General features: G+C 43.4%; 1 protein-coding gene across 4 annotated transcripts in view; it reads left to right on the top strand.

The window, feature by feature from the left end:
* Nucleotides 1–27403, top strand: part of LOC131936928 (homeobox protein six1) — an 87688-nt gene that overhangs the window by 36790 nt on the left and 23495 nt on the right. For 3 of the 4 annotated variants that reach the window (XM_059294058.1, XM_059294062.1, XM_059294063.1), the window contains one exon: nucleotides 11446–11502. In XM_059294058.1, the coding sequence (XP_059150041.1) occupies nucleotides 11446–11502 (57 nt within the window). Of the gene's footprint in view, nucleotides 1–11445; nucleotides 11503–18438; nucleotides 18662–27403 lie in introns of those variants that run through there. The other variant, XM_059294060.1, reaches the window with a different exon arrangement.

Here is a 27403-nt window from a genome sequence, read left to right as displayed (position 1 = left end):
AAGAAGAAGAAAAATAAAAATAAATAAAAGCCAACTTCAATAATCTCTATTTATTCGCCACAAATCACAACATCTAACATTAACCCGCCACCACATGGAACACAATAGGAAAAATACACAACTATCTACAACTAAAGTCCTTAATTTGACTAATCTACTTGTCCCTAACTGTCAAGCCTAGCCTAAGTCTAAAACATGTCGTGGCTTTCCACTAGCTCACAGAGACGACCCATGTCTCCTCTAAACCTAGCTATCCGAGACGTCCGTCCGTCTCCGAGTGTGTCCCCCGAGTGTCTGTCGAGAGTGTCTGTGTCCCCCTAGTCTCCGGTATACCCTCCTAAAGTACTCAAGTCGTCCCTCGCTAGTGTGGGAACCTTGTTAATCGAGCCTGACCCCAAGGTCAGGTCAGGTCAGGACATGACCGTCCATCTCGGCCCTGTGCGATCTGGAAGGTTTTCCCAGCCGTAAAACACGGACCGTCACTAGCCTAGATCAAGCATCAACGGTCAGCCCGTGGTGTCACCAGGTAATTTATGGGCTGTTGGCCACGTTAATAGCCGAGTCCCCCAAGACACCAGGTATGCATTGCCCACAGTGTGGTACCCAATCCGGTGTGGCCGTCACGGCCCAAAGGTTCTCACGGCCAGCACTGGTCAGCCTCTGACCACCGCCAGGTTGATGGATGAGCGTGAGATCGCTACCCCAACATACGGGTCAGCCCAGGTTAAACACCAAGTGGTCGTAACATTAGCGACACTAACTTTCTCTGATAGTAGAATGTTGTTAGCGACACTAACTTTCTCTGTTAGTCTAATGTTAGCGACACTAACTTTCTCTGATAGTCGAATGTTAGCGACACTAACTTTCTCTGATAGTCTAATGTTAGCGACACTAACTTTCTCTGATAGTCGAATGTTAGCGACACTAACTTTCTCTGATAGTCTAATGTTAGCGACACTAACTTTCTCTGGTAGTCGAATGTTAGCGACACTAACTTTCTCTGATAGTCTAATGTTAGCGACACTAACTTTCTCTGATAGTCGAATGTTAGCGACACTAACTTTCTCTGATAGTCTAATGTTAGCGACACTAACTTTCTCTGGTAGTCGAATGTTAGCGACACTAACTTTCTCTGATAGTCTAATGTTAGCGACACTAACTTTCTCTGATAGTCTAATGTTAGCGACACTAACTTTCTCTGATAGTCTAATGTTAGCGACACTAACTTTCTCTGATAGTCGAATGTTAGCGACACTAACTTTCTCTGTTAGTCGAATGTTAGCGACACTAACTTTCTCTGATAGTAGAATGTTGTTAGCGACACTAACTTTCTCTGATAGTCTAATGTTAGCGACACTAACTTTCTCTGATAGTAGAATGTTGTTAGCGACACTACCTTTCTCTGTTAGTCGAATGTTAGCGACACTAACTTTCTCTGTTAGTCTAATGTTAGCGACACTAACTTTCTCTGTTAGTCTAATGTTAGCGACACTAACTTTCTCTGTTAGTCGAATGTTAGCGACACTAACTTTCTCTGTTAGTCTAATGTTAGCGACACTAACTTTCTCTGTTAGCCGAATGTTAGCGACACTAACTTTCTCTGATAGTCGAATGTTGTTAGCGACACTACCTTTCTCTGTTAGTCGAATGTTAGCGACACTAACTTTCTCTGATAGTCGAATGTTAGCGACACTAACTTTCTCTGATAGTCGAATGTTAGCGACACTAACTTTCTCTGATAGTCTAGTGTTAGCGACACACTACCGTTTCTCTAGCTAGTGTCAACAACACAAGCTAGTGTTAACATCACAAGCTAGTGTTAACAAATACACTGAACTGCTGTGTGGTCCCGTGAATGGAACCAATGCTAAGACCGAGATGGACGGCACCAAAGCGAGCCTTTATGAGCAGACGATAAAGGAAGCACGGCTGCCGTCCAGATGTCAATCGTCTGACAGGAAACTTTGATTTACAACTGGCGGCTGACATGACCGGGGACCAACGTGCTCGAATATTTTTTTTTATTCCGGAGTGTCGGGGCGGGGGTGAGGGGGGGATGTAGTGTTATCATGGGGAGTGGGTGAGGTGGTGGCGACAAGCATGGTCCAATGTTATCCTGACATCAGAGGCAGGACCAGCCTGGTGCCACTAGAGAATCTCGCGCTATCTGCTCACTCTAGCGTGTCTTTCATCTCTGTGACGGCGGTTCATTGTTCTCTTGTCGTAATAGATTGACCTCCGTTAGTCCACTACATGACCTCTTTCATGTAGTGAGACTACATGACCTTGGGTCCCCAAAGATATTGTCCTACCAATTGATCTCAGATATTAACCATCAATATTCCGCCCCCACTCGTCTCTCTAGCATCTTTCTACATCACAACGTCATCCACAGGTCAAACTGTTGGACTGTATGACGTCTTCTTGCAGGTCAAACTATTGGACTGTATGACGTCATCCTACTGGTAAAACTGTTGGCATATAATGACGTCTTATTAAAAAAAAAAAACTTTCACTGACCGTCTGCGATGCGTCATGACACACCAGGCCGGGTACGTACCGGATGTGGTCAGGACGGTCGTCAGATGACGTCAACAGGTGTTATGGTGGCTACTGGTGGTCAATGATTGGCGGTGGTAAATTTATTTCGGTGGTAAATTTATTTCAGTGGTAAATTTATTTCGGTGGTAAATTTATTTCGGTGGTAAATTTATTTCGGTGGTAAATTTATTTCGGTGGTAAATTTATTTAGTGGTAAATTTATTTCGGTGGTAATCTTGGTGGTAAATTTATTTCGGCGGTAATCTTGGTGGTAAATTTATTTCGGTTATAAATTTATTTCGTGTAAATGAGAATGGTATATTTGAGGTAATGTGTGTGGTTTTAATACAGATCTTTAGACCAGAGACCCATAGACCGAGCTGTCTTAAAGTCGCCAGCTATTGATTCTCTCGTTAATTGTACTGGTAATATTTCCTGCGGTAAAATGATCCCCCAGCAAACAGACAATAAAACTCACGAGCAAAGGGCTGCAGACAAAAGTTCCCGTGTCGATAGGACCGCGCCATAACTGTACATCAAATCTCATGAGCTTAGGTCATACTCAAGTAAAACACGAAGTTCCACGTTGGTATGCTTTCATATTTCAAAACTAGCACATTTGGCCCATCTCTACGTGTCATTGATTTCACACTAGCACATCTTTAACATTTTGTTGGGGACAGTTTGCAAGGGTCAAGTTGTTGGGGATAGTTTGTCAAGAGGACCTGTATGGCGATGTAGGAAGTCGGGGTCATTTTATCGGTCCCGAAATTGTCGGGGGTTATTTTGACGGGAGCCAATAAGCCGTCGGTCATTTTGTCGGGAGCCAATACGTCGTCGGTCATTTTGTCGCATGTATTTTTATCTGTGGCGCTTTGTCGGAGTAATGAAGCGCGTGTGTTTGTGTCGTGTGTAGTGGTGCGGTGTATGTCGTATGTCGTGTGTAGTGGTGCGGTGTATGCACGTGTGTCGTGAAGATTTGAATGTGTGACACTCCAGGTCAGCTGTTGGTGTGAGACAGCTTGTGCAGTCCTGTTTCAAGTGGTGCTACATTATGTTAATGAGTGACATTAAGCCAAACACGCCTGAGTTGAATTGAAGATGATTTGTGTATCATGACATTTAAACACGCTTTTCGCGGACGTCCGCCAACCTGCGTCGCTTGAAGTGGTTAAAAAGTCGGCATCAAATTTTAATGGATTGTTTTTTCTTTGACAGCACCTGTTGCTACCGGGGCTGTAGCCACTAAGTGGCGGCCAGTGGCTAAACGGTGGCTTCATCAAGCGTCACATTAATTACATTATCTGCTAGTTCAGGCCGATGTTAATTATTTTAATGTTTAATAAGTGACTTATTGCTTAAATAGTGGGACTGTTATAGAGCTTAAATAGTGGCACTGTTATAGAGCTTAAATAGTGGGACTGTTATAGAGCTTAAATAGTGTGACTGTTATAGAGTTTAAATAACTTAAAGTGTGGTATGAAACTGGACGAATCAACAGTTTAAAGTGTGTTACGAAACTGGACGAATCAACGACGAGCCAACATAGGATTGTTGTGATCCAGCGTAGCATTTTAAGTAGCACTGAGTTAGTGGCTACCTTATTTGATGGGTAGCTACCATGTTTTGTGGTAGCCTGTCTAGTTGTCTAAAAGACGTCATTACTCCCCCCCCTCCCGTCAATTACTCTCCGCACTCCCCCCCCCCCCCGTATTCCCCCCTCCCGTCAATTATTCCCTATCAATTACAACCCCGGGGAATTACCCCCTCCCCCCTCAAGTTAGAATCCTAACTCTAACGCAAATTCTATACCTTATCTTACCTTAATCCTAACCTTAATAAAAAGACCAACACCTAAGCATTCAACTCAGCCTAAAACTTAACACAAAACCAAACCAACTCTAGACATTTTTTTAAGCCTAACCTTGACCATAACACTAACCCTAACCCTAGCCTGTCTAGTTAACGTGTTTTGTTGTAGCCTGTCTTAAAAACGGTTATAGTATTAAAGTATCGTTTTTTTTTATCTTCGTTATTTGCATTGCTTATAACCGCAATGATCTTGTCATTAATCATTACCCAACCAAACTTGGTATCGGAATGAAGAATCGTTATCTCAGAATGTCGGATGTTTATCGCTTTAATGGTTAGAAATCGTGATGGAAGGAGTATTGATCAGCTATGAATGGAGCATCGTTGTGAGCGACGTATCAATATCTGGCAAGGCTGTAAGCTTAGACCGATGCTGGTAACCGTCTGGAATCATGGAGTCATTCTCCAATTCAAATAGATACTAACTCAATACGAGCCTCGTGTTTCTTGTAAGAGAAACGTTTTCCGGTTTAACTACATTTCTCTGGGTTTAACTACATTTCTCTGAGTAAACTGAGACCGGTTTGAAGATAGACCACACAATGCCCTAGTGTTTTCAAACTACCGTTTGTTTTTCAGTTGCCGAAAAAAGACAACTTTGATTCCTGTTTTTTTATAGACCATAAACTTTAATAGCTGCAGCTTTAGAGATTCGTTTTTTTTAAACGGCATGTTTGTTTGAGTTAAAATGGCTAATGTTTTGTGTCTAATTCTAACTGTATGTTGAGGTAGAGCTGTCGGGTTAGACGTCACCTGATTTACTCGATGACGTCATGACAGACCGCTTGACGTATTACGTCATGTAGGAGGATCTTGAAAGTTGACAGATGGTCGTTGTGTTTTGTCTAAGTTATGTGGATATTGGCCTTATCCAGCTTAGTTCAAAGCTCAGAAGGAATTATATTGTACAGCATGTGATGGTCAATATCTACATGTGATGGTCAATATCTACATGTGATGGTCAATATCAACATGTGATGGTCAATATCTGCATGTGATGGTCAATATCTACATGTGATGGTCAATATCTACATGTGATGGTCAATATCAACATGTGATGGTCAATATCTACATGTGATGGTCAATATCTACATGTGATGGTCAATATCTACATGTGATGGTCAATATCTGCATGTGATGGTCAATATCTACATGTGATGGTCAATATCTACATGTGATGGTCAATATCAACATGTGATGGTCAATATCTACATGTGATGGTCAATATCTACATGTGATGGTCAATATCTACATGTGATGGTCAATATCTACATGTGATGGTCAATATCTACATGTGATGGTCAATATCTACATGTGATGGTCAATATCTACATGTGATGGTCAATATCTACATGTGATGGTCAATATCTACATGTGATGGTCAATATCTACATGTGATGGTCAATATCAACATGTGATGGTCAATATCTACATGTGATGGTCAATATCTACATGTGATGGTCAATATCTACATGTGATGGTCAATATCTGAATGTGATGGTCAATATCTGCATGTGATGGTCAATATCTACATGTGATGGTCAATATCTGCATGTGATGGTCAATATCTACATGTGATGGTCAATATCTGAATGTGATGGTCAATATCTGAATGTGATGGTCAATATCTACATGTGATGGTCAATATCTCCATGTGATGGTCAATATCTACATGTGATGGTCAATATCCAGATATTAACATGGGAGCTGGTGTCAGTTTGTGGCTATTTAAAAAAAAAATTCTAGAATTAACTTTCACCTTGAGGCGGTGTGACTTCCTAATCTATTCGTCACACGAAGACGGTGTAAGGGGAGAGAACAATATCTCATGGATCGTGTCCCTTGGTTTCTCGCTCACTAAGCCAGCCATTCCGTTCTATTCAATTTTCCCCACTCCCCATCAGACTTAGCGCAGTTTTTAATGAGTCGTGTCACTCTATCCGAGCCTCGCCGCCTGTCACGTGTCCTCTGATCGTCCTGGTCCTAGATGCCGGAGGACACGGCCATTATAATGTGGTATTTTATAGAGGACACTGCCATTATAATGTGGTATTTTATAGAGGACACGGCCATTATAATGTGGTATTTTATAGAGGACACTGCCATTATAATGTGGTATTTTATAGAGGACACTGCCATTATAATGTGGTATTTTATAGAGGACACTGCCATTATAATGTGGTATTTTATAGAGGACACTGCCATTATAATGTGGTATTTTATAGAGGACACTGCCATTATAATGTGGTATTTTATAGAGGACACTGCCATTATAATGTGGTATTTTATAGAGGACACTGCCATTATAATGTGGTATTTTATAGAGGACACTGCCATTATAATGTGGTATTTTATAGAGGACACTGCCATTATAATGTGGTATTTTATAGAGGACACGGCCATTATAATGTGGTATTTTATAGAGGACACTGCCATTATAATGTGGTATTTTATAGAGGACACGGCCATTATAATGTGGTATTTTATAGAGGACACGGCCATTATAATGTGGTATTTTATAGAGGACACGGCCATTATAATGTTGTAAACATAAACCTAACCTAAACATTTAACATTGATACAGTTTTAAACATAAACCTAACCTAAACCTACACATAGCAACCTACACATGTAGGTTTAGTGTCACGCTGACCTGTGTTATCAGTAGGTTTTCACTGACGTGGCCTAGAGCAGATAAAAACGTTTTGTCTTATCGAGTTCTTTCCTCTGATGGATGGGGGGGGGGGGGGGGGCTGTAAGATTATGTCGTTATGAGTCGGTTGTGGCCTTACAAGACACTAAAGTTGTTCTAGGATGGAGGAGGTGGGTGTGGGTAAAGTGTGTATGTGAGTGTGTGTGTATGTGAGTAAAGTGTGTATGTGAGTGTGTGTGTATGTGATTAAAGTGTGTATGTGACTAAAGTGTGTATTTGAGTAAAGTGTGTATGTGTGTATGTGACTAAAGTGTGTATTTGAGTAAAGTGTGTATGTGTGTATGTGAATAAAGTGTGTATGTGAGTGTGTGTGTATGTGTGTATGTGACTAAAGTGTGTATTTGAGTAAAGTGTGTATGTGTGTATGTGACTAAAGTGTGTATTTGAGTAAAGTGTGTATGTGTGTATGTGAATAAAGTGTGTATGTGAGTAAAGTGTGTATGTGATTAAAGTGTGTATGTGACTAAAGTGTGTATGTGAGTAAAGTGTGTATGTGAGTGTGTGAGTATGTGTGTATGTGAATAAAGTGTGTATGTGATTAAAGTGTGTATGTGAGTAAAGTGTGTATGTGAGTAAAGTGTGTATGTGATTAAAGTGTGTATGTGAGTAAAGTGTGTATGTGATTAAAGTGTGTATGTGTGTATGTAAATAAAGTGTGTATGTGAGTGTGTGAGTATGTGTGTATGTGAGGGAAGTGTGTACACATCATGTACAAACCATGCACACAACAGCTCACGATGGTGATATAAAAACAATTAATTAGTAACAAATTAGCTGGTAGATCTCATTCTCATACTGATAGGTTTATAACTTGGCGAAACCACACATATAGACTTAACCACCCATACAGACTTAACCACCCATACAGACTTAACCACCCATACAGACTTAACCACACATACAGACTTAACCACCCATACAGACTTAACCACCCATACAGACTTAACCACCCATACAGACTTAACCACCCATACAGTCTTAACCACCCATACAGACTTAACCACCCATACAGACTTAACCACCTGATACAGACTTAACCACCCATACAGACTTAACCACCCATACAGACTTAACCACCCATACAGACTTAACCACCCATACAGACTTAACCACACATATAGACTTAACCACCCATACAGACTTAACCACCTGATACAGACTTAACCACCCATACAGACTTAACCACCTGATACAGACTTAACCACACATATAGACTTAACCACCCATACAGACTTAACCACCTGATACAGACTTAACCACACAACAGACTTAACCACCCATACAGACTTAACCACCTGATACAGACTTAACCACCTGATACAGACTTAACCACCCATACAGACTTAACCACCCATACAGACTTAACCACACATATAGACTTAACCACACATACAGACTTAACCACACATATAGACTTAACCACCCATACAGACATAACCACCTGATACAGACTTAACCACCCATACAGACTTAACCACCCATACAGACTTAACCACCTGATACAGACTTAACCACCCATACAGACTTAACCACCCATACAGACTTAACCACCTGATACAGACTTAACCACCCATACAGACTTAACCACCCATACAGACTTAACCACCCATACAGACTTAACCACCTGATACAGACTTAACCACACATACAGACTTAACCACCCATACAGACTTAACCACCCATACAGACTTAACCACCCATACAGACTTAACCACCCATACAGACTTAACCACCCATACAGACTTAACCACCTGATACAGACTTAACCACCCATACAGACTTAACCACCTGATACAGACTTAACCACCTGATACAGACTTAACCACCCATACAGACTTAACCACCCATACAGACTTAACCACCCATACAGACTTAACCACCCATACAGACTTAACCACTCATACAGACTTAACCACCCATATAGACTTAACCACCCATACAGACTTAACCACCTGATACAGACTTAACCACCCATATAGACTTAACCACCCATACAGACTTAACCACCCATACAGACTTAACCACTCATACAGACTTAACCACCTGATACAGACTTAACCACCCATACAGACTTAACCACCTGATACAGACTTAACCACACAACAGACTTAACCACCCATACAGACTTAACCACCTGATACAGACTTAACCACACAACAGACTTAACCACCCATACAGACTTAACCACCTGATACAGACTTAACCACCTGATACAGACTTAACCACCCATACAGACTTAACCACCCATACGACAACAGACTTAACCACCCCCGCCCATCATGTGTTTAACCATCCCTAACCCTAACCGGTGTTTAACCAGCCCTAAGCTTGCCCTGCCCCGAGTGTGTACCGTGCTCGCCCGTCCACTGAGCACGACTACATGTGTACACAGACCACGCAACTCGGGGAAAACAATGCCGGAGTTCCGCCCCTTGAAACTAAAGATCGGAGCGCCAATGGAGCGGCGAGTTGAAAGGATTATTGTGTTTGTCTTTACTTTCGCCGTACAAACAAACGATCGAATGGGAGCATGCATTACGCTCGTCAGACGGGGCGATTTGATTGGTTCTTAGACAGACGTCAATCATCTCACGAGAGACAGCCTATCATGTTTCAATCTGCCATAGATGTTTCGGTTATTTTTAGCCGGCTAAATATCACATGGCTTTGAAGTTTCTAGAGTACTTGTGGTTTGCTGTCAATGCTGGTTGCTGTTTGATAGATGCGTTTTAGGTATGTGTGGGGTGGGGGGGGGGGGAAAGGGCAGTCAGTGAGTGGGGGCAGTGTGTGAGACAGTCGGTGTGTGGGGAAAGTAATTGTGTGGGGAGAGGGGGCAGTCGGTGTGTGGGGAAAGTAATTGTGGGGGGAAGGGTCAGTCGGTGTGTGGGGAAAGTAATTGTGGGGGGGGGGGGAAGGGGCATTCAGGGAAGTAATTGTGGGGTGGGGTGTCGTTCATGCTGATGTAAGAACGGCTATGTTGTTCATATCCTGAGTGTAACGGCCATGAAACATTGACGGGCGTCACGTGAGCTAGTCAGTGGCGTGCTTTAAAGTCGTGGGGTGGGTACCAGACATTGACGGATGGGGATCAATGGGGACATCGATCTGTGGCCGGCTATTGGTTATTGGGATATCGATTGGGTAATATACAGCATAACTCACACATTGTAAGGGCTATCTTTACATCTATTCAGGATGTTGGTGGGATGCTGGCGATTTGTTTCTTTGTTGAAATATAAAAAAAATTAAAATTGTTTTCTAACACCGAGCTAACAAGTACGACATGTCGGCCAATTTATATAGAAAAGATATACTTTGAAAAGTGTCCGCCCCTACCCAAAAGTTTCAAGAAAAAGTCTGAAAGAAACACTGCATGCATGTATATACAGATGCCGGGTATGACATTGGCCTTTATAGAATTGTGCACTGTTATAATATACCGACACCTGTAGCCACTGGCAGCTGGTGTGTCCGACACCTGTAGTCACTTATGTGTCCGACACCTGTAGCCACTGGCAGCTGGTGTGTCCGACACCTGTAGTCACTTATGTGTCCGACACCTGTAGCCACTGGCAGCTGGTGTGTCCGACACCTGTAGCCACTGATGTGTCCGACACCTGTAGCCACTGATGTGTCCGACACCTGTAGTCACTGGCAGCTGGTGTGTCCGACACCTGTAGCCACTGGCAGCTGGTGTGTCCGACACCTGTAGCCACTGGCAGCTGGTGTGTCCGACACCTGTAGCCACTGATGTGTCCGACACCTGTAGTCACTGGCAGCTGGTGTGTCCGACACCTGTAGCCACTGATGTGTCCGACACCTGTAGCCACTGATGTGTCCGACACCTGTAGTCACTGGCAGCTGGTGTGTCCGACACCTGTAGCCACTGGCAGCTGGTGTGTCCGACACCTGTAGCCACTGGCAGCTGGTGTGTCCGACACCTGTAGCCACTGGCAGCTGGTGTGTCCGACACCTGTAGCCACTGGCAGCTGGTGTGTCCGACACCTGTAGCCACTGGCAGCTGGTGTTATATGATGACCCTAGTGTAGTTATATGATGACCCTAGTGTAGTTATATGGTGACCCTAGTGTAGTTATATGGTGACCCTAGTGTAGTTATATGGTGACCCGCGTGGTAGTATGTGGTGACCCGCATGATGTTGTACGCTGTTGAGAATCGAGGTAGGTGGACTACCCTCAATCACCACCAGATATGACACCATGTTAACACCAGACATGACACCAGCAGCTGCCACCACTACCACCAACCACCATGAGTCTGTGAAAACAAAATGTCAAACAACTTTCTCTCTTCCCCAGGCAACTTCCCGCGCTTGTCGGCCTTTCCTTCAAGTGGCTACGTCAGCAAATCAGATGGTGAGTTCTCTACCCTTGCTAGCTCGCTCTTAGATCAAAGTTAGCGTGGTCGCTGCTGTCTGTTATCTGTGTTTACTTTTGTCTGTCTTACTTTTGTCTGTCTTACTTTTGTCTGTCTTACTTTTGTCTGTCTTACTTTTGTCTGTCTTACTTTTGTCTGTCTTACTTTTGTCTGTCTTACTTTTGTCTGTCTTACTTTTGTCTGTCTTACTTTTGTCCGTCTTACTTCTTGTTTTCTGTCCTGATGTGCTTGTCTGATGTCGTCTTTCTTCTTTAGTCTGTATTCTGTTTTCTGTATCTTCTATTGTCTGTTGGTTACAACGTCTGACATTTATATTCTGTCTTCCTTGTATGTCATCTATTTTTCGTTTGTTATTGTCCGTGTCTTTATTGTTTACTTCACGCAGCAAGTCAACCCCCCCCCCCTCCCCCACCCCCCCCCCCCCCCCCCCCCCACACCACCAAAAGAAAAGAAAAGCCACATACAGCCAAGCTTAAACCTTCAACACTGCAAGTTTTTCAGCTTAAATCCTGCCCGCCCCACCCTTAGACCCCCACTCCCTAGAATTTGTGGCCCAAATCTACTCACATTCACAACACGTGCATAACATTTAACCCCAATCTCTATCCATTTCTCGTCTTGTTATGCGCATGCGTAAGTCCAACGCGATTAGTTATCGCCCCTGGCTTGTAGCGGAAACGACGTAAATTTGCAATAGCATGACGAGCGGATAAGCGGGGCGGGTGATTTGTGGGAGTCAGAAGAAACCTTTGGCCGGCAGACAGCGCGCTAGGTTTTAAACCAAGTTGAAACCTACTTGCTAGGTTCGAGTAGGTTGCTGTATACAACAAACCTACTAGCCAGATGTGTGTTTTTGACTGTCTACAAAACCCCAGCTGGCTGTGTAAGTAAATGTACCAACCAAATCTCATTCACGTCATCTCATGTTTGTCTTCGTCGGGTATTTTTAGCCCCGCCCACCTCATTAATTAATGACTTAACAAAAGGAAATGACACCAACGGCCTGTTAACACCAGACGCTCACACACAGAATTATGTGCGTGCACACTTCGATCTGTCAACCACACAACTTTCACACACTTTATGCCTGCACATATTTCTCGGAGAATTTATTTAAACGCAAAAAATTTCCAACAATTTATTTGAGCGCATAAATTTCCGACAATTTATTTGAGCGCATAAATTTCCGACAATTTATTTAAGCTCATAAATTTCCGACAATTTATTTGAGCTCATAAATTTCCGACAATTTATTTAAGCTCATAAATTTCCGACAATTTATTTGAGCTCATAAATTTCCGACAATTTATTTAAGCTCATAAATTTCCGACAATTTATTTGAGCTCATAAATTTCCGACAATTTATTTAAGCACATAAATTTCCGACAATTTATTTGAGCACATAAATTTCCGACAATTTATTTAAGCACATAAATTTCCGACAATTTATTTAAGCACATAAATTTCCGACAATTTATTTGAGCACATAAATTTCCGACAATGTATTTGAGCACATAAATTTCCGACAATGTATTTAAGTAAACAACCCATTGAGCGAGTGAAGACGATAACAGCGTCCAACACCTCTAATCTCTACCAGCCTGATACACTCTAAACTTTCATGTTTGTAAACCATGGATTGACTGGACCAATTGCACTTTTCCAACTTTCTGATATTTTAATACACTGGATATTGATAGATAGACTGGACCTCTACAGGTTCCTGATAGACTGGACCTCTACAGGTTCCTGATAGACTGGACCTCTACAGCAGAGGCGTAGCGAGGGGGGGGGGAGGGGCGGGGGTGCGGACCGCACCGGGTGACACCATTTAGGGGGCGGGGGGTGACACCAAGGCAAAAAATAGCAAAATATATAGAGAAAAATTGAGGGGGGGGGGGGGGGAGGTGGTGCAAATCGAAAGTTTGAGGACGGGGTACAAATCGAAAATTTGAAAGTTTGTCCCCGGGAAGGGTCGCTAAGCCTCTGGGGGGTGACACCATTAAGTGCCGCACCGGGTGACACCCGACCTCGCTACGCCACTGCTCTACAGGTTCCTGATAGACTGGACCTCTACAGGTTCCTGATAGACTGGACCTCTACAGGTTCCTGATAGACTGGACCTCTACAGGTTCCTGATAGACTGGACCTCTACAGGTTCCTGATAGACTGGACCTCTACAGGTTCCTGATAGACAGGACCTCTACAGGTTCCTGATAGACTGGACCTCTACAGGTTCCTGATAGACTGGACCTCTACAGGTTCCTGATAGACTGGACCTCTACAGGTATAGAGCGGGACCTCTACAGGTTCCTGATAGACTGGACCTCTACAGGTTCCTGATAGACTGGACCTCTGCAGGTTCCTGATAGACTGGACCTCTACAGGTATAGAGCGGGACCTCTACAGGTTCCTGATAGACGGGACCTCTACAGGTTCCTGATAGACTGGACCTCTACAGGTTCCTGATAGACTGGACCTCTACAGGTATAGAGCGGGACCTCTACAGGTTCCTGATAGACGGGACCTCTACAGGTTCCTGATAGACTGGACCTCTACAGGTTCCTGATAGACTGGACCTCTACAGGTTCCTGATAGACTGGACCTCTACAGGTATAGAGCGGGACCTCTACAGGTTCCTGATAGACTGGACCTCTACAGGTTCCTGATAGACGGGACCTCTACAGGTTCCTGATAGACTGGACCTCTACAGGTATGTGATAGAGCGGGACCTCTACAGGTTCCTGATAGACTGGACCTCTACAGGTATAGAGCGGGACCTCTACAGGTTCCTGATAGACTGGACCTCTACAGGTATGTGATAGAGCGGGACCTCTACAGGTTCCTGATAGACTGGACCTCTACAGGTATGTGATAGAGCGGGACCTCTACAGGTTCCTGATAGACTGGACCTCTACAGGTATGTGATAGAGCGGGACCTGAGTGACTACTGTAACTACAGACATGGCCACGTGACTGCTGCCTTCAATCAAAAGTCTGGGACCTGCTGCTCCTGGCTGTGGGAAACTTGACAAATGGGAGGGGGTGGGAGTAGGTAGTACTCTTATTTGAGTCATGCCGAATACATGATGGTATCGATACATTGCTCTGTGTACTCATATTTCTGGTCAATACTTGATGGTATCGATACATTGTGTACTCACATTTCTAGTCAATACTTGATGGTATCGATACATTGTGTACTCACATTTCTGGTCAATACTTGATGGTATCGATACATTGTGTACTCACATTTCTAGTCAATACTTGATGGTATCGATACATTGTGTTCTCACATTTCTAGTCAATACTTGATGGTATCGATACATTGTGTACTCACATTTCTAGTCAATACTTGATGGTATCGATACATTGTGTTCTCACATTTCTAGTCAATACTTGATGGTATCGATACATTGCTGTGTGTACTCACATTTCTAGTCAATACTTGATGGTATCGATACATTGTGTACTCACATTTCTAGTCAATACTTGATGGTATCGATACATTGTGTACTCACATTTCTAGTCAATACTTGATGGTATCGATACATTGTGTACTCACATTTCTAGTCAATACTTGATGGTATCGATACATTGTGTACTTACATTTCTAGTCAACTTTATGTAATACGTGCTTATGGAATATTTGCCATAAACATCTTTTGTTGACGTACATTGAAACAGGTTTTGATTTAAAAAATCTATTCCTCATACAGATTTAGCTTGTTGTCTTCTTAAATATTAAAATGAGAATGGTATTGTACAGTCAAGATTGTGAGATAAAAGATAGCGATAAAAGAGATAAAAGAGACAAAAGATCACATTATGAGACTGGTAGAGATAAAAGACTATGTTCACATTATGAGACTGGTAGAGATAAATGACCTATGTTCACATTATGAGACTGGTAGAGAAAAAAGACCTATGTTCACATTATGAGACTGGTAGAGAAAAAAGACCTATGTTCGCATTATGAGACTGATGTGATAGAAATAAAAGACCTATGTTCACATTATGAGACTGGTAGAGAAAAAAGACCTATGTTCGCATTATGAGACTGATGTGATAGAAATAAAAGACCTATGTTCACATTATGAGACTGGTAGAGATAAATGACCTATGTTCACATTATGAGACTGGTAGAGATAAAAGACCTATGTTCACATTATGAGACTGGTAGAGATAAAAGACCTATATTCACATTATGAGACTGGTAGAGATAAAAGACCTATATTCACACTATGAGACTGGTAGAGATAAAAGACCTATGTTCACATTATGAGACTGACGTGTGTAGCCTGCCGATTCCTCTTCCACCTGCTACTGCTGTGTCTACGTTAACGTTCTCAGCGTTTCTTGCCTACCACAACAACAACTTTTGACTGTGTATTCGTGCCTACCACAACAACAACTTTTGACTGTGTATTCGTGCCTACCACAACAACAACTTTTGACTGTGTATTCGTGCCTACCACAACAACAACTTTTGACTGTGTATTCGTGCTTACCACAACAACAACTTTTGACTGTGTATTCGTGCCTACCACAACAACTTTTGACTGTGTATTCGTGCCTACCACAACAACTTTTGACTGTGTATTCGTGCCTACCACAACAACAACTTTTGACTGTGTATTCGTGCCTACCACCACAACAATTTTTGACTGTGTATTCGTGCCTACCACAACAACAACTTTTGACTGTGTATTCGTGCCTACCACAACAACTTTTGACTGTGTATTCGTGCCTACCACAACAACAACTTTTGACTGTGTATTCGTGCCTACCACTACAACAACTTTTGACTGTGTATTCGTGCCTACCACAACAACTTTTGACTGTGTATTCGTGCCTACCACAACAACTTTTGACTGTGTATTCGTGCCTACCACAACAACTTTTGACTGTGTATTCGTGCTTACCACAACAACTTTTGACTGTGTATTCGTGCCTACCACAACAACTTTTGACTGTGTATTCGTGCCTACCACAACAACTTTTGACTGTGTATTCGTGCTTACCACAACAACTTTTGACTGTGTATTCGTGCCTACCACAACAACTTTTGACTGTGTATTCGTGCCTACCACAACAACTTTTGACTGTGTATTCGTGCCTACCACAACAACAACTTTTGACTGTGTATTCGTGCCTACCACAACAACTTTTGACTGTGTATTCGTGCCTACCACAACAACAACTTTTGACTGTGTATTCGTGCCTACCACAACAACTTTTGACTGTGTATTCGTGCCTATCACAACAACTTTTGACTGTGTATTCGTGCCTACCACAACAACTTTTGACTGTGTATTCGTGCCTACCACAACAACAACTTTTGACTGTGTATTCGTGCCTACCACCACAACAACTTTTGACTGTGTATTCGTGCCTACCACAACAACTTTTGACTGTGTATTCGTGCCTACCACAACAACAACTTTTGACTGTGTATTCGTGCCTACCACATCAACAACTCTTGACTGTGTATTCGTGCCTACCACAACAACTTTTGACTGAGTAGATACCTAAATCACGTGACAAGTTTAACCCCTTAAAGGTGGCGAGCACATGACCTGTCGATGTTTAACAAGAGGGCGACATAAAGAGTTAACCACAGACAAACAGCAGTGTTGAGAACAGCATGCCGGTCTTTATTTATTAGCCGGTCTACAACATTGGTTTTCCGGTCTTCTACATTGCTCCTAAATTGGTCTGCCGGTTTTTTTCCATTGGTCTGCCGGTCTTTTACATTGGTCTGCCGGTCTCTTACATTGGTCTGCCGGTCTACAACATTGTTCTGCCGGTCTTTTACATTGGTCTGCCGGTCTTTACATTGGTCTGCCGGTCTTTTACATTGGTCTGCCGGTCCCTACATTGGTCTGCCGGTCCCTACATTGGTCTGCCGGTCCCCTACATTGGTCTGCCGGTCCCTACATTGGTCTGCCGGTCTTTTACATCGGTCTGCCGGTCCCCTACATTGGTCTGCCGGTCCCCTATATTGGTCTGCCGGTCCCCTACATTGGTCTGCCGGTCCCCTACATTGGTCTGCCGGTCCCTACATCTCTACACAGCCGTGTACGAAGATCTGGCGAGAGACCCCAATTCTGACGTCAGTTATCTCAATAAGTGAACCACTAATTTAAAAGTGAGCCTTGTATTTTATTTTCAAAAGTGTACCTTGTATCTAATTGCTAGAAGTGGTCTTGGACATAATTTGATCAAGTGAACCTCGGAGAAGTGGACCACACACCGGATAGGGAGAAGTGAACCACACACCGGATAGGGAGAAGTGAACCACACACCGGATAGGGAAAAAAAATACCACTGTAAAAGACAGACCAATGTAGGGTAAATCCGTGGTTTAAGGTCCCCGTTTGTGAAAACAGATTTTCCCCGATTGTCCTACCCTTCCCCTGTTGTCCTCCCCTTCCCCCTGTTGTCCTCCCCTACCCTCCCTATGGTCCTCCCCTACCCTCCCTGTTGTCCTACCCATCTCTCCCCTGCCTCTCCTCAAGCTTTCCCTCCACTGACCAGCCTTACACTCTCTCTTAACACGATTAAACTCTGCCCCACCCTGCTCTAAACCATGCCCCACCCTCTTCCCCACTCCCTCCCTACCTCACTCATTCCCTTACTCCCCCCCCCCCCCGTTATTGCCGCGCTTATCTTTCGCCTGCTGAAGCTTGCCCAAGTTTTGTAAAAAAAAATGGAACGGGAATTCCAGTTGTTCTGGCATCTTCATCCTTGGTTCTAGATCCCGTCACGTCGAGAGAAAAGCAATAATGCGCTGATGGAAATCAGGGGGTAGATAAGGGAGGTGGGGTAGAGGGGGGCGAGATTCCTACCTTCGCCTGTACCCAGCGTTCCTGTGCTAATCTGTGTTGTGTGTGGGGTGAGAGCGGCCTCAGTGTGTGTGTGGGAGCAATGGTGGACTGTGTGCTCCCAACTCACGCGCAAAGGTCATGATTGATTAGCATTTAGCACCAGTCATCCACTTCTGGACGCCATGGATACATTTTTCTAAATCCACCGCTGTGTCATGGATATTGTTCTAGATCCACCGCTGTGCTATTGAAAGAAGTTTAAGGGATCTGTTGCTCTTAGCGTGATTCGAACTTCACGGCTGTTCATGTAAGTAGGTCATGTTATTGTTTGAGCTAGTGGAGTCAATGAGGTCAAGGTTGTACAACAATTAGTGGTCAATGTCGATTGTACACTAATTAATGGTCAATGTCGATTGTACACTAATTAATGGTCAATGTCGATTGTACACTAATTAGTGGTCAATGTCGAATGTACACTAATTAGTGGTCAATGTCGATTGTACACTAATTAATGGTCAATGTCGATTGTACACTAATTAATGGTCAATGTCGATTGTACACTAATTAATGGTCAATAAAGGTTTTGCCACATTTAAACCCCAGTGACGTTTTCGCCATACATTACCGTCAATGAAGGTCGTATACCAATAAGTTGTTGATTAGTGACATATTTTCTAATATTTTGGAGTTGAAATCTTACTTAGTTAAAAAAATCTACTTTGTTTACTTGGTTAAATAACTACTAACTGTGAATTAAGGAACCTGGTAAAGATGCAAATAAAAAACTGAAATGATTGTGATCATGGATTGGACTTGATTCTGGCAATGGCTAACGTCATCAGACGCCAGACTTCATTCAATCATCTTGTAGTCTGACTAATTAGGTCCAACGTCTTTGTTATGCATGGTCTAGCTGATTTGTGTCTCATATAGTCTAGTTATGTCATTGTATTCACTATGTTTATGTTTCATATATTCTAGTTATGTCATTGTATTCACTATGTTTATGTTTCATATATTCTAGTTATGTCATTGTATTCACTATGTTTATGTTTTATATATTCTAGTTATGTGAATGTATTCACTATGTTTATGTTTCATATAGTCTAGTTATGTCATTGTATTCACTATGTTTATGTTTCATATATTCTAGTTATGTCATTGTATTCACTATGTTTATGTTTTATATATTCTAGTTATGTGAATGTATTCACTATGTTTATGTTTCATATAGTCTAGTTATGTCATTGTATTCATTATGTTTATGTTTCATATATTCTAGTTATGTCATTGTATTCACTATGTTTATGTTTCATATATTCTAGTTATGTGATTGTATTCACTATGTTTATGTTTCTTATATTCTAGTTATGTCATTGTATTTACAACATTTCCCGTACAATGAGAATGGTGCTTTACGTGTGATGCCATAGCACCGTGGTGCATTTTGTTTTCATTTAAAGTCCATTCAACATCTAACGGACATAGGACAATGGGATGGGGATCTCTAGCAGTTAAACACAATAGGATCTCTAGCAGTTAAACACAATGGGATCGCTAGCAGTTAAACACAATGGGATCTCTAGCAGTTAAACACAATGGGATCTCTAGCAGTTAAACACAATGGGATCTCTAGCAGTTAAACACAATGGGATCTCTAGCAGTTGGGATCTCTAGCAGTTAAACACAATGGGATCTCTAGCAGTTAAACACAATGGGATCTCTAGCAGTTAAACACAATAGGATCTCTAGCAGTTAAACACAGTGGGATCTCTAGCAGTTAAACACATTGGGATCGCTAGCAGTTAAACACAATGGGATCTCTAGCAGTTAAACACAATGGGATCTCTAGCAGTTAAACACAATGGGATCTCTAGCAGTTGGGATCTCTAGCAGTTAAACACAATGGGATCTCTAGCAGTTAAACACAATGGGATCTCTAGCAGTTAAACACAATAGGATCTCTAGCAGTTAAACACAGTGGGATCTCTAGCAGTTAAACACATTGGGATCGCTAGCAGTTAAACACAATGGGATCTCTAGCAGTTAAACACAATGGGATCTCTAGCAGTTAAACACAGTGGGATCTCTAGCAGTTAAACACATTGGGATCGCTAGCAGTTAAACACAATGGGATCTCTAGCAGTTAAACACAATGTGATCTTTAGCAGTTAAACACAATGGGATCTCTGGCAGTTAGGATCTCTAGCAGTTAAACACAGTGGGATCTCTAGCAGTTAAACACAATGGGATCTCTAGCAGTTAAACACAGTGGGATCTCTAAAGACCGGCCTAGTATTCCTGCAGGCTGTAGGTTCCGCCCATGCCTGAGAATGTTCTGGACTAAAGTGCTGAGACCCAGTCATCGCCCCTGGCATGTTGACTCCTCGTGTAAACAATAGAGAGAGATTTATTCCAAGCTCCGCCATCTTGTAGACGAGGGCCACTTTTATCTCGGGCTGTTGAGGGATTGTCTTTGTCTGAATACAGAAGGTGATCACAACTCACCATTGTTATAGATGGTGATCACAACTCACCATTGTTATAGATGGTGATCACAACTCACCATTGTTATAGAAGGTGATCACAACTCACCATTGCTATAGATGGTGATCACAACTCACCATTGTTATAGATGGTGATCATAACTCACCATTGTTATAGATGGTGATCATAACTCACCATTGTTATAGATGGTGATCACAACTCACCATTGTTATAGATGGTGATCACAACTCACCATTGTTATAGATGGTGATCACAACTCACCATTGTTATAGATGGTGATCATAACTCACCATTGTTATAAATGGTGATCATAACTCATTGTTATAGATGGTGATCACAACTCACCATTGTTATAGATGGTGATCACACCTCACCATTGTTATAGATGGTGATCACAACTCACCATTGTTATAGATGGTGATCACAACTCACCATAACTACGCAGCCATATATCCCTACAGATGGAGCCATATATTCCTACAGACGGAGCCATATATTCTTACAGACAGAGCCATATATTCCTACAGACGGAGCCATATATCCCTACAGATGGAGCCATATATTCCTACAGACGGAGCCATATATTCTTACAGACAGAGCCATATATTCCTACAGACGGAGCCATATATCCCTACAGACGGAGCCATATATTCTTACAGACAGAGCCATATATTCCTACAGACAGAGCCATATATCCCTACAGATGGAGCCATATATTCCTACAGACGGAGCCATATATCCCTACAGACGGAGCCATATATTCTTACAGACAGAGCCATATATTCCTACAGACAGAGCCATATATTCCTACAGACGGAGCCATATATTCCTACAGACGGAGCCATATATTTCTACAGACGGAGCCATATATTCCTACAGACGGAGCCATATATTCCTACAGACGGAGCCATATATTTCTACAGACGGAGCCATATATTCCTACAGACAGAGCCATATATTCCTACAGACAGAGCCATATATTCCTACAGACGGAGCCATATATTCCTACAGACGGAGCCATATATTTCTACAGACGGAGCCATATATTCTTACAGACAGAGCCATATATTCCTACAGACGGAGCCATATATCCCTACAGACGGAGCCATATATTCCTACAGATGGAGCCATGTATTCCTACAGACGGAGCCATATATTCCTACAGACGGAGCCACAGCTTGTAAACTCGGTGTAATCTGTAAATCTGTAAAGGAACACAGTATCTGGCGATAGAAGACCTTTCCCTGCCCGCCGCTCACAAGCATTTCCGCTGCTAAAGGTCAGCGTCCATGTTTACACGGGAGATTATGTCGTATTAGCCTGGTGTAAACATAAACAATAGGTCGAATTAGCGGCGCTAGACGCTTCCAGAGGTGCTAGAGGTAGGGGAGGGGGAGGGGGGTCTAGTGGCGCTCTAGGGGCTGGAAGACCACGGCAGTTGTATGGGGTAGGGCATTTGTTGTTGTATGGTGTAGGACATTTGTTGTGTGGGGTAGGACATTTGTTGCTGTATGGGGTAGGACATTTGTTGCTGTATGGGGTAGGACATTTGTTGTATAGGGTAGGACATTTGTTGTATGGGGTAGGACATTTGTTGCTGTATGGGGTAGGACATTTGTTGTATGGGGTAGGACATTTGTTGTATAGGGTAGGACATTTGTTGTATAGGGTAGGACATTTGTTGTATGGGGTAGGACATTTGTTGTGTGGGGTAGGACATTTGTTGCTGTATGGTGTAGGACATTTGTTGTTGTGTGGGTAGGACATTTGTTGTTGTATGGGGTAGGAAATTTGTTGTATGGGGTAGGACATTTGTTGTATAGGGTAGGACATTTGTTGTATGGGGTAGGACATTTGTTGCTGTATGGGGTAGGACATTTGTTGTATGGGGTAGGACATTTGTTGTATAGGGTAGGACATTTGTTGTATGGGGTAGGACATTTGTTGCTGTATGGGGTAGGACATTTGTTGTTGTATGGGGTAGGACATTTGTTGTATGGGGTAGGACATTTGTTGCTGTATGGGGTAGGACATTTGTTGTTGTATGGGGTAGGACATTTGTTTCTGTATGGGGTAGGACATTTGTTGTTGTATGGGGTAGGACATTTGTTGTATAGGGTAGGACATTTGTTGTATGGGGTAGGACATTTGTTGCTGTATGGGGTAGGACATTTGTTGCTGTATGGGGTAGGACATTTGTTGTATGGGGTAGGACATTTGTTGTATGGGGTAGGACATTTGTTGCTTGGGGTAGGACATTTGTTGCTGTATGGGGTAGGACATTTGTTGTTGTATGGGGTAGGACATTTGTTGTATAGGGTAGGACATTTGTTGTTGTATGGGGTAGGACATTTGTTGTATGGGGTAGGACATTTGTTGTTGTATGGGGTAGGACATTTGTTTCTGTATGGGGTAGGACATTTGTTGTATGGTGTAGGACATTTGTTGCTGTATGGGGTAGGACATTTGTTGTATGGGGTAGGACATTTGTTGTATAGGGTAGGACATTTGTTGTTGTATGGGGTAGGACATTTGTTGCTGTATGGGGTAGGACATTTGTTTCTGTATGGGGTAGGACATTTGTTGTATGGTGTAGGACATTTGTTGCTGTATGGGGTAGGACATTTGTTATATAGGGTAGGACATTTGTTGTATGGGGTAGGACATTTGTTGCTGTATGGGGTAGGACATTTGTTGTTGTATGGGGTAGGACATTTGTTGTAAAGGGTAGGACATTTGTTGTATGGGGTAGGACATTTGTTGTAAAGGGTAGGACATTTGTTGTATGGGGTAGGACATTTGTTGCTGTATGGGGTAGGACATTTGTTGTATGGGGTAGGACATTTGTTGTATAGGGTAGGACATTTGTTGTATGGGGTAGGACATTTGTTGCTGTATGGGGTAGGACATTTGTTGTTGTATGGGGTAGGACATTTGTTGCTGTATGGGGTAGGACATTTGTTGTAAAGGGTAGGACATTTGTTGTATGGGGTAGGACATTTGTTGCTGTATGGGGTAGGACATTTGTTGTATGGGGTAGGACATTTGTTGTATAGGGTAGGACATTTGTTGTATGGGGTAGGACATTTGTTGCTGTATGGGGTAGGACATTTGTTGTTGTATGGGGTAGGACATTTGTTGCTGTATGGGGTAGGACATTTGTTGTTGTATGGGGTAGGACATTTGTTGCTGTATGGGGTAGGACATTTGTTTCTGTATGGGGTAGGACATTTGTTGTATGGTGTAGGACATTTGTTGCTGAATGGGGTAGGACATTTGTTGTATGGTGTAGGACATTTGTTGTGTGGGGTAGGACATTTGTTGTATGGGGTAGGACATTTGTTTCTGTATGGGGTAGGCATTTGTTGCTGTAGAAGATGTATGAGAAATGAGGTCCATGAATATTGTCTTCAATTTGATTTTGTAAAATTTCTTGTCCTAAAACTTTATTTACTTTACCCCGCCCATATATTGGCTAAACCATATACAGCATCAGCTGTAGCTGGTCAAGACACCATCAGCTGTAGCTGATCCAGACACCATCAGCTGTGGTCCAGACACCATCAGCTGTGGTCCAGACACCATCAGCTGTGGTCCAGACACCATCAGCTGTAGCTGGTCAAGACACCATCAGCTGTAGCTGATCCAGACACCATCAGCTGTGGTCCAGACACCATCAGCTGTGGTCCAGACACCATCAGCTGCAGCTGGTCCAGACACAATACGCTGTAGCTGGTCTAGACACCATCAGCTGTAGCTGATCCAGACACCATCAGCTGTGGTCCAGACACCATCAGCTGTGGTCCAGACACCATCAGCGGTAGCTGGTCAAGACACCATCAGCTGTAGCTGGTCCAGACACCATCAGCTGTGGTCCAGACACCATCAGCTGCAGCTGGTCCAGACACAATACGCTGTAGCTGGTCTAGACACCATCAGCTGTGGTCCAGACACCATCAGCTGTGGTCCAGACACCATCAGCTGTAGCTGGTCCAGACACAATACGCTGTAGCTGGTCTAGACACCATCAGCTGTGGTCCAGACACCATCAGCTGTAGCTGGTCCAGACACCATCAGCTGTGGTCCAGACACCATTAGCTGTAGCTGGTCCAGACACCATTAGCTGTAGCTGGTCTAGACACCATCAGCCTGTAGCTGGTCCAGACACCATCAGCTGTAGCTGGTCCAGACACCATCAGCTGTAGCTGGTCCAGACACCATCAGCTGTAGCTGGTCCAGACACCATCAGCTGTAGCTGGTCCAGACACCATCAGCTGTAGCTGGTCCAGACACCATCAGCTGTAGCTGGTCCAGACACCATCAGCTGTAGCTGGTCCAGACACCATCAGCTGTAGCTGGTCCAGACACCATCAGCTGTAGCTGGTCCAGACACCATCAGCTGTAGCTGGTCCAGACACCATCAGCTGTAGCTGGTCCAGACACCATCAGCTGTGGTCCAGACACCATCAGCTGTGGTCCAGACACCATTAGCTGTAGCTGTATACAGCTTGTCTGAAACAAAAGAACACGGGCTTGTTCTGATGACGTAACAATATGGCGGCCAGTCCCGCGAGCTTTGACCAGTTGGCCATCAAATGTTGTTAGACGCCTGTAGCGACCCCCCCCCCTGACCCCCGGCATGTTAGCCGGTCCCAGGGATGACAGCTGATTGGCAGCGCTCATCTAGTCATTGTCTTTTAGAAGACACAATCTCATGTCCTTGCCGGTCACTCTCTTGTTCTGGCGTCCAGAGGCGCCTTACTCGCCCCCCCCCCACCCCGCCACTCATCAGTACATCTTCCCATCATTCCTCCAATAGAGAAGTTGTGTTTCCGGTCTGTTATCTAACTGTTATGGTTCAACATCAGAGCGTCACTGCTGGCTCTCCAATTTGTTCACCTAATCCAGTCCGGCCGTCCATAATCTAATGTCACCGTTGTCCGGCCGTCCAATAATCTAATGTCACCGTTGTCCGGCCGTCCAATAATCTAATGTCACCGTTGTCCGGCCGTCCATAATCTAATGTCACCGTTGTCCGGCCGTCCAATAATCTAATGTCACCGTTGTCCGGCCGTCCATAATCTAATGTCACCGTTGTCCGGCCGTCCATAATCTAATGTCACCGTTGTCCGGCCGTTCATAATCTAATGTCACCGTTGTCCGGCCGTCCAATAATCTAATGTCACCGTTGTCCGGCCGTCCAATAATCTAATGTCACCGTTGTCCGGCCGTCCATAATCTAATGTCACCGTTGTCCGGCCGTCCAATAATCTAATGTCACCGTTGGCCGTCCGTCCCCCACTTGTTGAATGAGACGACAAACTTTTCACTTGTTAACGATTGAAGAGCTTATAAAATATGAAAGGCCGGGTTTGCTTAACGTCTGCCCACGCTCTTGTCCTCATTTCCATATTCAAATATCGTCTGCTGCTAGAGTCTCAGAACCTGGCTGGCTTCTGTCGGGCTACCTGTGGCTGCTAGTGCTACCTTACTATGGGGCTTCTTGTTGTGGCTAGTGCTACCTTCTATAGCTTCTTTTAGCAGCTACTCCTACCTTCTATGGGCTACCTGTAGCGACTAGCGCTACCGTATGTTTGGGCTGTATCAGTGAGCTATGTAAATGATGAAAGACGTCCAAGAGACGACAGTTGCTGATGTCCGCTAAATAAAAAGCTGCATCAAATGATTGGACCACGTCGGCTGTTCTACAGATTTCACCTTGACCTTAACCTGCAATTAAGACTTTTAACATTTAGTTTTTGGTCTTAACTCCAATATTACTTGATTAGAGCTTGGCATTATTGGACTAATTAAAGTGACGTCACTGTACACTTTTTGCGATTGCTGGACAGCCGGCTAAAACTATGACGTAATATGTCCGTGTTAACTGTCCCGCATGTGTCAACATTAAAGATAACAGGGTCGGTTAGCCAACCCCTCCCCTCTCCCACCCCCCCCCCTCCAACAGGGTCGGTTAGCCAGCCCCTCCCCCCCCCCCCCCCCCCATCCATCAAGCCTGGTTCAGGTGTTCACTCGTGACCAGTCAATACGATGACGTCACGCTACTGCTGTCGTGTGAGGGTGTGTTAGTCATGCGGGCATACACCTTGTTGTAAGGTCTTGTTGTAAGGTCTTGTTGTAAGGTCTTGTTGTTGTAAGGTCTTGTTGTAAGGTCTTGTTGTAAGGTCTTGTTGTAAGGTCTTGTTGTAAGGTCTTGTTGTAAGGTCTTGTTGTAAGGTCTTGTTGTAAGGTCTTGTTGTAAGGTCTTGTTGTAAGGTCTTGTTGTAAGGTCTTGTTGTTGTAAGGTCTTGTTGTAAGGTCTTGTTGTAAGGTCTTGTTGTAAGGTCTTGTTGTAAGGTCTTGTTGTAAGGTCTTGTTGTAAGGTCTTGTTGTAAGGTCTTGTTGTAAGGTCTTGTTGTAAGGTCTTGTTGTAAGGTCTTGCTGTAAGGTCTTGTTGTAAGGTCTTGTTGTAAGGTCTTGCTGTAAGGTCCTGTTGTAAGGTCTTGTTGTAAGGTCTTGTTGTAAGGTCTTGTTGTAAGGT

This window comes from Physella acuta, unplaced genomic scaffold (genome assembly GCF_028476545.2).
Source record: "Physella acuta isolate Inbredline_101_S28 unplaced genomic scaffold, ASM2847654v3 ptg000196l, whole genome shotgun sequence".
In the NCBI taxonomy this organism is placed as follows: Eukaryota; Metazoa; Mollusca; class Gastropoda; family Physidae; genus Physella; species Physella acuta.
This window is presented reverse-complemented; position numbering and strand designations above follow the sequence as displayed.